The sequence below is a fragment of the Cetorhinus maximus genome, chromosome 6 (assembly GCF_964194155.1).
Source record: "Cetorhinus maximus chromosome 6, sCetMax3.hap1.1, whole genome shotgun sequence".
In the NCBI taxonomy this organism is placed as follows: Eukaryota; Metazoa; Chordata; class Chondrichthyes; order Lamniformes; family Cetorhinidae; genus Cetorhinus; species Cetorhinus maximus.
In genome coordinates, this window is record NC_135884.1 from 2,155,550 (window position 1) to 2,168,705 (window position 13,156).

A 13,156-nucleotide genomic window follows, 5' to 3' on the forward strand; every position below is an offset into this window, starting at 1 on the left:
TGAGAAATGTGGAGTATAGCAGCTCCTGGAGTCCTTCATTGTAGGAGCGTCGGGGGAAACAAAGCCACGCCCAATTTTTACAGCACTAGCTGGGGTCAGGGGGGTGTCAGGGGCTAGTTGGTGGGGGTGGGGCGGGGGTCGTTGGGTGGTCAGGGGGATGTCAGGTGGGGTGGTCAGAGGGGTCCAGTTAGAGAGGTGGTCGGGGGGTGTCCAGATGGTGTCGGGGGTTCAGTACTATAGTTACACAGGAGTTACACCTGGTTTTAAACCTTTTACCTTTCCCTGGATAACTATTCTGGTAAGAGTGTCAGAACCATCCAAAGTCTCAGAAGTTAAATCGTAGTATTGGAGAGTTCCAGACGCTGGGGAGTTGCCCAATGGAAGTTGAAACTTTCTGGGCAATTCCCGTGCAGTCTCTGCTTGTAGACTTCCAAGAGGTCCCCAGCACATTTTCTGGGGTACCTCCAGGGTACAATTCTCTAGGGAACGGAAGGTCTGGGCTAAAATTATTCATTTTGGAAGGAAAAATAGAAAAGTAGAATATCTTTTAAATGGTTAGAGATTGGGAAGTGTTTGCATTCAGAGGGTCCTAGGTGTCCTTATACATGAATCACAGAAAGATAACATACAGATCCATCAAGCAATTAGGAAAGCAAGTGGTATGTTAGTCTTATTTCAAGCGGTTTGGGGTATATTGCTCCAATCTGGCATTGATGAGACCACTCCCTGTGAGGAGAGATTGAGTAGAATGGGCCAACACTTCCTGGAATTTAGAAGGATGAGGTGATTTCATAGAAGAATATACAATTGTTAAGGGGATTGAGAGGGGTAGATGCTGGGAGAATGTTTCCCCCTGACTGTGGAGCCTGGAACTAGGAGTCATAGTCTCAAAATAAGAGGTCAGCCATTTAGGACCTAAATGAGGCAAAATGTCTTTACTCAGAGGGTTGTGAGTCTTTGGAATTCTCTACAGCAGAGGGCTGTGAATGCTCAAGTCATTGAAGAGATTCAAGGCTGAAATCAATAGAGTTTTGGATACTCAGGGAATTAAGGTTTATAGAGCTAAGTGTGGGAAGGAGGAACTGAGATAGAAGATCAGCATGGTCATATTGAATGGTGGAGTAGACTTGAAGGGCCAAATTGTCTTACTCCTGCTCACACTTCTTATATTCTTAATTAAAATAATTAGCAAAAAAATAGTCTGGAAATGAAGAGAAGTTTCTTCAAACAGAGAAATGTAAAGATTGGGAATGTGCTATTTGAAAGGATAGTGGAATCAGAATCCATGGGAGCTTTCTGAAGACAACTGGGCATGCACTCGAAGAGGATTAATGAACAGAATTATGGGGGAAAAGCTGGGGCATGAAACTAAATTGGACTTTCAAAGAGTAATGATGGGCTGAATGGCCTCCTTCGGTGCTGTATGATTCTATGAAACCTCTTAGTGCTGGTTCTCAGGGCTCAGAGGACTTAGTTATTTGCATCAGAATAACGGAGGAAGCAAAGGGAGATGTCTCTGCTGATCCCAGCTGGAAAAAAGTTCAGTTTAGCACTCAATAATATACAGCCCTTGACATAAACACCGACTGCAGACGAGATCGAGAGGAAATCCTGAGGAAAAACTCTCACTGTGAGTCACGTTGGCCTCACTTCACCCAGAACCTTATGTGCCTGAAAGATTGGGGAGAAGCCATGAAGGGGAACTTTTAAAGAATAAACAAGTTTTGGGAACAGGAAAAGGCCACTCGCGCCAACAAAACTGTCAGCTATTTTTCTGACCTACCTTCTCCCCAGAGAAACAAAGAAAATTTATGGCACAGAGGAGCCACTCAGCCCATCAATGTCGGTTCCAGCAGAAGAGGAGTCATTCAGCCTAATCCCACTTTCCAGCTCTTGGTCCATAGCCCTGTAGGTGGTTATAGCATTCCAACTGCATATCCAAATATGGTGGGGATTTGTGGAGTTGTACTCCACTATTAAGCTAACTCATCTGGAGTACCAGGGAGAGCACTACACTTGTTTCCAGAATTTACTGGCTAGCATCCCACTCCTTATCACTACTCGGTGCCTCCTGATGAATGGTCTGCATGTCCCAATAGGGCATTATTGCCCTATATGCATCACAAGAAGAAGGCTGCATAGAGCTATTTAATGTAATGTGACAGGACATACCAAATAAACCTAACATGCACATCACACAAGTGTCAGGCATTGACCATCTCCAACAACAGGCAATATAACCATATGCCCTTGACATTCAATGGCATTACCATGGCTGAATCCAGAGTTAAGGGGTTGCCTTATGAGGAAGGTTGAGCAGGCTGGGCCTATACTCATTGGATTTAGATGACTGTGAGGTGATCTTATTGAAACATTTTAGGTCCTGGAGGGACTTGGCAGGGTAGATGCTAAAAGGATATTTTCTCTCATGGGGGAATCTAGAACTAGGGGGCACAGTTAAAAAATAAGGGGTCTCCCATTTAAGATGGAGATAAGGAGGAATTTCTTCTCTCAGGGTGGTTAAGTGTTTGAAATTCTCTACCACAGTGAGCAGTGGAGGCTGGGTCATTGAATATGTTAAAGGCTGAGTTAGACAGATTTTTGATCAACAAGAAAGTCAAGGGTTCTGGGGGGACAGGCAGGAAAGTGAAGTTAAGACCACATCAGATCAGCCATGATCTTACTGAATGGTGGAGCAGGCTCAAAGGGCTATGCAGCCTATTCTTGCTCCAGTTCTTATGTTCTTATGTTTCTGCTTCTACCACCCTTTCAAGGCAGTGAGCTCAGACCTCCATCACCCTTCGGGTGAAAAAATCCCTCCTCAAATTGCCTCTAATCTTTCTACCAATTACTTTAAATCTATGCTCCCTAGTTATTGCCCCTGTGCAAAGGGTACTAAGCCCTTCTTGTCCACTCTATCTCCGAGTCATGGAGTCATTTACAGCACAGAAGGCGGCCATTTGGCCCATTGAGTCCATGCCAGCTCTCCGCAGAGCAGTCCAGTCAGTCCTATTCCCCTGCTTGATCCCTGTAGCACTGCAAGTTTATTTCCTTCAAGTGTCCGTCCAATTTCCTTTTGAACTCACTGATTGTTTCTACTTCCACCACCCTTGTGGGCAGCGAGTTCCAGGTCATTATCACTCACTGTGTAGAAAAGTTCTTCCTCATATTCCCCCTGCATCTCTTGCCCAAACTCTTAAATCTGTGACCCTAGTATTTGTCCAATCAGCCTTTCATAATCTTGCACACCTCTATAAAATCTCCCCTCAACCTCCCTAGCTCCAAGAAAAACAACCCCTGTCTTTCCAAAGTAACCTTGTAATAAAACTCCCCAATCCCTGGAACCTGGTGAATCCCCTCTGCACCCGCTCAAGGACATTCACGTCTTTCCCAAAGTGTGGTGAATAGAACTGGACACAATTCTCCAGTTGGGGCCTAATCAGAGTTTCATAAAAGTTCAGCATCACTTCCCAGCTGATAGGTTATCAGGGGTAGGTGGGATGCAAATTTCAGATTACTATCAGGTCAGTCACAATCTTATTAAATGGCACAGCAGGCTCAAGGGGCTGAATGACCTACTCCTGCTCCTTGTTTGTATATTTATATGTACTCAATGCATCCATTTACGAAGCCCAAGATCTCATATGAGTTTGTTAACCACTCTCTCAAAATGTCTTGTCACCTTCAGAGAATGATTCACATACGCCTCCAGGTCTCTCTGTTCCTGCACACTCTATAGAAATGTGCTATTAAGTCTACCTTGCATCTCCCCATCCCTTCTTCCAAAATGCATCACCCACACTTTGCTGTAGTAAATTCCACCTGCCACTCATCTGCCCATTCTGCTAGCCTACCTATGTCCTCTTGCAGGCGATTTGTATCATCCTCAGCATTTGTCACTCTTCCAAATTTGGTTTTAGCTGCAAATTTTGAAATTTTATTCTGTATTCCAAGATCCAAGTCATTTACATATAGCAAAAAAAATGGTGTCCTGAGCACTGAGCCTTGGGGAACACTACCATCTACCACCCTCCAGTCTGCAAAACAACCATCTACCACATCTCGCTGCTTTCTGTCCTTAAGCCAATATTTTTTTATCCGATTACACACTAGCCCTCCTATTCGATACGCCTGAGGTTTTTAACTAGCCTTTTATGTGATTCTTTGTCAAATCCTTTTTTAAAATAAATGCTGGCCTGGCCAGTGACACTCATAACCCATGAATGAATTTTTTAAAAAAAATATGGACAGCATCCACCACATTCCCTTCATCAACCTCCTCTGTTACTGCATCAGAAAATTATTTAGATTAGTTAAGCACGATCTGCCTTTTACAAATCTGTGCTGACTCTCCTTATTCAACTCAAACCTCTCCAAGTTTTGTTCCCCTGATTATGGCTTCCAAAACCTTACCCATCATTTTACCCTCGCTACATCCCTTCTCACCACAGTGAAATTAGCCTTCTTCCAGAGTAGAAATAGGAAGGGAGAATCAATGCGTGGCTTGAAGCATGGTGCCAAGAGGGAGAGGTTTAGATTTTTGGGACATTGGGACCAGTCCTGGACGGGTTGACCTTCAACAGGACTGGGATCGATGTCCTCACAGGGAGGTTCACTAGGGTGACTGGGGAGGCCAGCCCTTTATGGCTCTCTCCAGTCTCACTGTGCTCTCTCCTAGGCCCACTGATCTCTCTGGTCTCACTCTAGACCCCTCATAATTTTATTCATTTCAATTAAATCTGCCCTAAGCCTCCTCTATTCCAAATAAAACAACCCCAGCCTTTCTAATCTTTCCTCTTCCAATTTAGAAGCTCTGTATGACATTGTTCCTTGTTCTTCTCAATTACTGATCTAAACCTTATGATATGATGATCACTCTTAATCAAATGTTCCTGGACAGACACTTGGTCCACCTGGCCTAATGTATTTCCCACCGCCAGATCCAGCAATGCCTCCTTTCAATCCCGAGAATATAGTGATCAAGAAAGTTCTGAACTGAGTTCATAAATTCCTCCCCCCTCCTTATCCTTTACTCTCACATTATTCCAACCAAGTTCTGAAGAAGTAATTTTTTTTATTCATTAATAGGATGAGACTTCATGGGGTCTGGAGTCAATATTGACAACTCACAGGGCAAGTGCCTCCTGACTGTATATCACTGTCACCACCTCTGCTGGATCTGTCCTGCCAGTGGGACAGAACATACCCAGGGATGGTGATGGTGGTAGCTGGGACATTGTAAGGTGTAAAATCAGAAGTAGGGATGATTGCACAATGTTCAGCACCATTCATGACTCCTCAGATACTGAAGCAGTCCATTTCCAAATGCAGCAAGACCTGGACAATATCCAGCTTGAGCAGTAACATTCGCACCACACAAGTGCCGGCAATGACCATTCTCTCCCAGGAGAGAATCTAACCATTGTCCCTTGACATTCAATGGCATTACCATCACTGAATCCTCCACTGTCAACATTCTGGGGGTTACCATTGATCAGAAACTGAACTGGACTAGCCGTATAAATATGTGGCTACGAGAGCAGGTCAGAGGCTAGGAATCCCGAGGCGAGTAACTCACCTCCTGACTCCCCAAAGCTTGTCCACCATCTACAAGGCACAAGTCAGGAGGAATACCCCCCACTTGCCTGGATGAGTGCAGCTCCCACAACACTCAAGAAGCTTGACACCATCCAGGACAAAGCAGCCCACTTGATTGGCACCTCATCCACAAACATTCACTCCCTCCACCACTGACACACAATAGCAGCAGTGTGTACCATCTACAAGATGCACTGCAGGAACTCATCAAGGTTCCTTCGACAGCACCTTCCAAACCCACGTCCTCTACCATCTGGAAGGACAAGGGCAGCAGACATATGGGACTGAGTGCGTGCAGTTGTTGGGCTCAAAATGGTATATTTTGAGCAACAGGTGAGTGGGAGAGGATAAAAGGCGCGGATCGAGAGGCTGACCTGCAGCGAGACCAGCAGAGGAGTGAAGTCATGAACCACAACCGAGTGTAGGGAAAGCAGCTGATTGCTGAGTAGGATTGATGAGTATTTCTAGTCTTTAAAGTAAAGGGAAGGTCTTTAGTTTGTGTTTAGCTCTCTAGTCTTTCTTTCTCTTTCTTAAAAATAGCTTAAGTATAAGATTGATACTGGTGTAAAAAAAATTAATTACAATAAAGTGTAAAAAGCGGGGATTCTTCAAGTGTAAAGAGCAGGGATACTAGAGTAATTAATTAATAAATTAAATTAAATACAATAGCAATGGCAGCACAGGTGATGTGTTGCTGCTGCAGCATGTGGGAGCTGCTGGACACCAAGGTGATCCAGAGCGAACACGTCTGTAGTAAGTGTTTGCAGCTCGAGGAACTTCGGGTCTGAGTTGAGGAGCTGGAGTCCGAGCTGCAGACATTGCACCACATTAGGGAGGGGGAAAGTTACCTGGACACTTTGCTCCAGGAGGCAGTCGCACCCCTCAGATTAGGTAATTCAAATTTGGCCTGTGATCAGGGTGTGACTGCAGGTGAGGCGCTTATGGGGACCCAGGGGGTAGCGTTCGAGGAGCCTTGGCCCCCGCAATTGTCCAACAGTTACGAGGTTCTTGCAAGCTGTGTGGATCGGGGTGGGAACTGCAGGGAGGATGAGCGAACTGACCATGGCACCATGGTACAGGCAGCCATTCAAATGGGGAGAGGAAATAGGAATGTAGTAATGGTACGAGACAGTATAATTAGGGGAATGGATACTGTTCTCTGCAGTCGTGAGTATGAGTCCCAAAGGCTGTGTTGCCTGCCTGGTGCCAGAGTTAAGGACATCTCCTCAGGGCTGGAGAGGAACTTGGAGTGGGAGGGGAGGGATCCAGTTGTTGTCGTCCATGTTGGTACCAACGATGCTGACAGGATGAGAAAGAAGGTTCTGCTGAAAGAATTTGAACAGTTAGGAGTTAAATTAAAAAGCAGAACCTCCAAGGTAATAATCTTGGGATTGCTATCTGAGCCACTGGCAAACTGACATAGGGTAAATAAAGTCAAGGAGTTAAATGCATGGCTCAAAGATTGGTGTGGGAGGAAAGGGTTTCAGTTCATGGGGCACTGGAATCAGTACTGGAGTAGGAGGGAGCTGTTCCGGTGGGATGGGCTTCACCTGAACCGTGCTGGGACCAGTGTCCTGGAGAATCGAATGACTAGGGCTGTAGAGAGGGATTTAAACTAAGTAGGGGGCGGTATTCTGGAGAGGGGATATGCAAGTTTACAAAGCAAAAGGACATGGCGACATTGCAGGGCAGCTATTTAGGTAATGAAATCCAGAGTATGACAGGAAAGGACAGAGTGCACAAACATAAAATAAAACAGCAGCAAGCAGAGTCAAAGGGGGAAAAAATGGTAAAAAGGCAAAATTAATGGCTCTTAACTTAAATGCACATAGTATTCAGAACAAAGTAAATGAATTAACAGCACAAATAGAGGTTAATGGGTATGATCTTATAGCCATTACGGAGACATGGTTATAAGGCCATGACTGCACATCAGGACATTTGTTGGATTGCTTCCAAACAGCTCCCTCAGTCTCTCCCACAACTCCTGGCAGCCTTTAGGGAGCTGCCTCTTTTGTATCTGAATACCTCACCGGTCCACATTGGGCTCCGTGCCAAACATGTTCCCACTCCCGCGCATGGAAATCACATCCGGCAGCCGCGTTTCACGCTCGGCAGGGACCTTAATTGGCCACTCAACGTAAGGTCATGTTCACAGCGCAAACTCGGTTGGGAGTGGGTTTTACATCCGCTTCCGGCCGCACTGACTTCAGGCATATCCCGAGGGTAGAATTCAGGCCCTGGTGCTGTCCTTATCAATCCCCTCTGTACCCTTTACAGTGCATTCATAGCTTTCCAGGATTGCTGTGACCTAAACTGTACACATTACTCTTGCTGCAGTCTAACTAGTGCTTTATACAGTTCTAGCATAACCTCCCTGCTCTTATATTCTGTGCCTTGGCTAATAAAGTACTGTATCCTGTACGCATTCTTAACCACCTTATCTGCCTGTCCAGCTACCTTCAGGGATCTGTGGATGTGAACAAGGTCCCTCTGTTCCTCTGCACTTCTCAGTATCCTACCATTTATTGATAATTCCTTGCCTTGTTTGCCCTCCCCAAGTGCATTACCTCACACTTCTTTGGATTAATCCCATTTGTCACTTTCTGTCCACCTGAACAGTTTATTGATGCCCCCTTCCTGCAGCCTACAGCCTTCTTTCTCAGTATCAACTACACAGCCAATGTTGTGTCATCTGCAAACTTCTTAATTATGCCTCATATGTTTCAATTCCAAATCACTGATAAATATCACGAATAGCAAAGGACTCAGTACCAAGCCCGGTGAAATCCCTCTGGACACAGCCTTCCAGTCATAAAAATACCTACTTGAAGATTACCCATTACTTCCTGCCACTGAGCCAATTTTGCATCCAGCTTACCACTTTTCCCTGGATCCTATAGGCTTTTTTTTTGATCAATTTGCCTTGTCAAGAACTTTTCTAAAATCCATTGGCTGGACTTTCCTGTCCCAAATCAGGAAGAAACAGAGACGAATGGAAAAAGAATGGCACCCAAATGTTTGCTGCCCCCATTCTGGCCTCTACTGACTTTCCGGAGGACTGAGGAGAGCAGGCGTGGTGGGTGGGAAAGCGAAGTTGTCTGCCTTGTTAATAGGGTGTCTTGAGATAATTAGGGAGCTCACTAAGAGTTTGCTTTCTGACTTTCTGAGATTTTCCTGGGGATGGATGGCCATTAAGAGCTCTGCGAAGCTGACCATCAGCAACCTGGCGGGAACAGGTGTGGTAGCACTGAAAGAGTTTTATGAGAGAAAAGGGCGCACATTTGGATTTAAAAAACACTTCTGGGCAGCAATGAAATTTTAATAACCGACCTTTCCCTACCCTATCCCAGGTCGCAGCTCTCTATTTGCCCTGGCCCCTTTGAAGATGAAGATCCTCTAATTTTTTTGAAGACCATACACAGACGGCAGCCACAGCAATGGCTGCCGCTTTGGGCCAGAAGGTGGCCCACTTCTCTGGTGTCCTGCCTCCATTCCCACACCCACCCGCCCTAGCCACTACTAATTGGACAGCAGGCCCATCTCTAGGATCAATAAGACCCCAATCCTATGAAAATCACACATCAGGGCAGGTTGGAAATGGAGAAAGGAACATGACCCAGGATTGGTCCCGCTTCCAGATTCCCACCACAGATGAGAAAATCTGGCCTCATATCTCTCAACCCCACCTACCAACCTTCTCATTTTATATCTCTGCACATTCTAAAAATCACCTGGTTACGTCTTGAATCAATTAATTCTCTGGTACCTCACATTTTAAAAGGCCAGTCTTTCCAAGGCCAATTTGGTAAATTGAGGGTCAACTGGCTATTGAGCCTGGGGAAGGAGAGGCCTCACTGCCAGGTCTGATTTTGTCCTCTCCCAGTGCTCAGGTGTTCCAGCAGGAAACCAGACTGATACTGTCTCCACCAATAAACTCAGAGCGCTGTGTCAACTGTAATACCCAGGCTGAGACTGGCTACCCATAATCCTACATCGAATTACATTGAGTTAACAGCAGAGAAACAGGCCATTCCACACAATTGGTCCATGCCAATGTTTATGTTCCATTGACATCATCTCACCCCATCATTATATCTTTTATTCTTTCTTCCTCATTTGTTTATCGTTTAAATGCATCTATAATATTCACCTTACCTCGTTGTGGTAGCAAGTTCCACATTTTCACTACTCTCTGGGTAAAGAATTTTCTCCTGAATTCCCTTTTGGATTCATTGGTGACTATCTTATGTTTACTACCCTCAGTTTTGATTTCCCTCATGATGTGGAAATATTTTCTTTACACCAACCCAATCAAACCTCTTCACTGGCCAGAAATTTCCCCCCATTGGGGGGGGTTGTGCGGGGACAGGTGGGGGCAAATCCAATCGGCACCTACGATCGGGGCCGCGCCGCCATTTTACATGGACATTTTACGGAGGTGGCTCAGGGAGATTTGTTTCAGTCTTAAACTTTAAAATAAAGAATAAATGTATAAATTTTTATTAAATTTTACAACAATTCATGAAACCTCATCCCGCCCGTGGATGAGGTTTCATGAAAAATGCGAAGGCCGCCTGGGTTCTTCGCCTGCCCACCAACCTTAAGGTTGGACAGGCAGTTCATTAAATTGAGTTAATTAGTTTTTAACAGGCCTTAATAGGCTCTTGACAGTTTGGTGGGAGCACAGCCGAGTCAGCTGCATGCCTGCTGAACTGACAGTCTAAATGACCTGCGGTGACGTTGGGACGCACGCCCGATGTCACCACACATCATTTTATGCATCAGTGAACGTGCCCCACCCACCGACGGGAAAATATTGCCCATTATCTTAAAATCCACTAAGTCACCCTTCAGTCTTCTCTTTTTTAGAGAAAAGAGTCCCAGCTATTCAATCTTTCCTGATGATTATAATCTCTCAGTTCTGATATCATCCTTGTGATTCCTTTATGCACCTTCTCTGGTGCCTCTATATCTTTTTATATCCTTCTATGGAGACCTGAAGTATGCACAGTGCTCCAAGTGATGTATAACCAAAGTTCTATCCAAGTTTAACATTACTTCTTTGCTTTTAAATTCTATTCCTCTGGGACTACAATAGTCTGTGTCTCTGTACCACAACACACATTGCAGAGTGATCATTGGAACATAGAATTTAGGAGCAGGAGTAGGCCATTCGGCCCTTGGAGTCTGCTCCACCATTCAATAAGATCATGACTGATCTGATTATGGTCTCAACTCCACTTTCCTGTCTGCCCCCCATAATCCTTGACTTCCTTGCCTGTCAAAAACTTACCTAACTCAGCCTTGAATAATTCAATGACCCAGTCGCCACTGCTCTCTGGGGAACAGAGTTCTATAGACCAACGACCCACCAAGAGAAAAAAATTCTCAACTCCATCCTAAAAGGCATCTCTTAGTTTTTAAACTGTGTCCCCTAGTTCTAGTCTCTCCTACAAGAGGAAATATCCTCCTGGTATCCACCCTATCAAGTCCCCTCAAGATCTTATATGTTTCAATAAGATCACATCTCATTATTACAAACTCCAATGGATACAGGCCCCAACCTATTCAATTATTCTTCATAAGAAAAGCCCCTCATCCCAGGAATGAGTCGACTGCACCTTCTCCGAACTGCTTCTAATGCAATTAGGTCCTTTTTCAATTAAGGAAAGCAAAATTATACATAGAATTCCAAATGTGGTCTCACCAAGGCCCTGTACAGCTACAGGAAAACTTACCTACCTTTATATTCCATTTCCCTTGCAATAAGCATCAACATTCCATTTGCCTTCCTAATCACTTGCTGTACCTGAATATTAACGTTTTGTGATTCATGTACCAGGACACCCTGATCTCTCTGTACTGCAGAGTTCTGCAATCTCTCTCTATTTAAATATATTACTATTCTTCCTGCCAAAGTGGACAAGTTAACATTTTCCTACATTGTACTCCATTTGCCAAATTTTTGCCCACTCACATAACCTGTCTATATCCCTTTGCAGACTCTCTATCTCCTCTTGACAACTTACTTCCCTACTGATCTTGGTGTTTTCAGCAAATTTAACTGCCATATATTCAGTCCCTTCATCCAAGTCATCAATATAGATTGCAAATTGTTGAGGCCCCAGCACTGATCCCTGTGGCACTCCATTAGTGTCCATTGTTTTCCAACCTGAAAAAAAACTATTTATCCCTACTCTCTGCTTCCAGTTAGCTAACCAATCCTCTATCCATGCTAATATGCTACCCTCTACCCCATGGGCTGAATTTTCTCCCCGTCAGGGGGGCAGTTGATGGGCGGGTGGGTGCGGGCGCACTTCTGAGGCATGGCGCCATTTTATATGGACCAATTAAGGCCCGCCTAGCGTGACGTCCGCAGGGAAGTGCTATGCCTAAAATCGAGAGTGTGCTTTTTCGCGCATGCGCATGAAAGAGTGCACTCATCTCCCTGAGGCTAAGTGCTGCCTCAGAGAGATCGCCTCTACTTTCCAAAATATTAAAAATAGAAAAAAAAAATTCCCTTACATGTCCCCTCATGTGACAATGTCACATGAGTTGGGACATGTTCATAATTTCCAAAAAAACTTTATTAAAATTTTTAAAACCCTACATGAAACCTCATCCCACCTGTGGATTAGGTTTCATGTTTTTTCTATTCCCCGCCGGGGCTCCTGGCCTGCCCGCCAACCTTAAGGTTGGACAGTCAGGTCCACTAATTACTTCAATTGCTCTGTCAATGGCCTCAATTGGCCATTGACAGGTCAGCAAGCGCACAGCTGATTTTGCTGCACCCCTGCCTTCCTGAAAATTTAAGTGGGGCGCGGTGATGTCGGGAGTTCCGCCCGATCTCACCGCGCGTCATTTTACATGTCGGCGAGTGGGCCCTGTCCCCGCTCGCGACAGTAAAATCCAGCCCCATAAGTTCTTATTTTGTGTAGTAACCTTTGATGTGATACCTTATCAAATGCCTTTTAGCAATCCAAGTACACCACATCTAAAGGTTCCCCTTTTTCCCACCTTGCTTGTTAATTCCTCAAAGAACTCTGATAATTAGTTTAACACGATTTCCCTTTCATAAAACCATGTTGTCTCTGCCTGATCCCATTATGATTTTTTAAGTATCTTGCTATAACCTCCTTAATAATGGATTCTAGCAATTTCCCTATGACAGATATTAGGCTAAGTGGCCCATAGTTTCCTTTCTGTCTCCTTCCTTAAATAAGGCTATTTTCCATTTGCTATTTTCCAATCTGCTGGGACCTTTCCAGAATTCAAGGAATTTTGGAAGATTATAATCAATGCCACTACTAACTCTACAGCCACTTCTTTTAAGGCCCTACGATGCAGGCCTCCTATACGTTTTCCAATACATTTTCCTGTCAACACCTAGGTCTGAAATCTCTGCTTACACTTACGTTTGCACGCATTGGTGTTCCGACCCTCGGCTGGTCTCCAGGGTAGCTCGTTGTAGAAGTCATCACACTTCTCACAGTTTAACCCGTTTGTATTGTGATTGCACACGCATCTGCCATGAACCTGCCACAAAATGGGAAGC

General features: G+C 44.8%; 1 protein-coding gene across 2 annotated transcripts in view; it reads right to left on the reverse strand.

The window, feature by feature from the left end:
- Positions 1-13,156, reverse strand: part of lamb2 (laminin, beta 2 (laminin S)) — a 193,053-nt gene that overhangs the window by 116,044 nt on the left and 63,853 nt on the right. For both annotated transcript variants that reach the window (XM_078543047.1, XM_078543046.1), the window contains exon 8: positions 13,017-13,137. In XM_078543047.1, the coding sequence (XP_078399173.1) occupies positions 13,017-13,137 (121 nt within the window). The remainder of the gene's footprint in view (positions 1-13,016; positions 13,138-13,156) is intronic.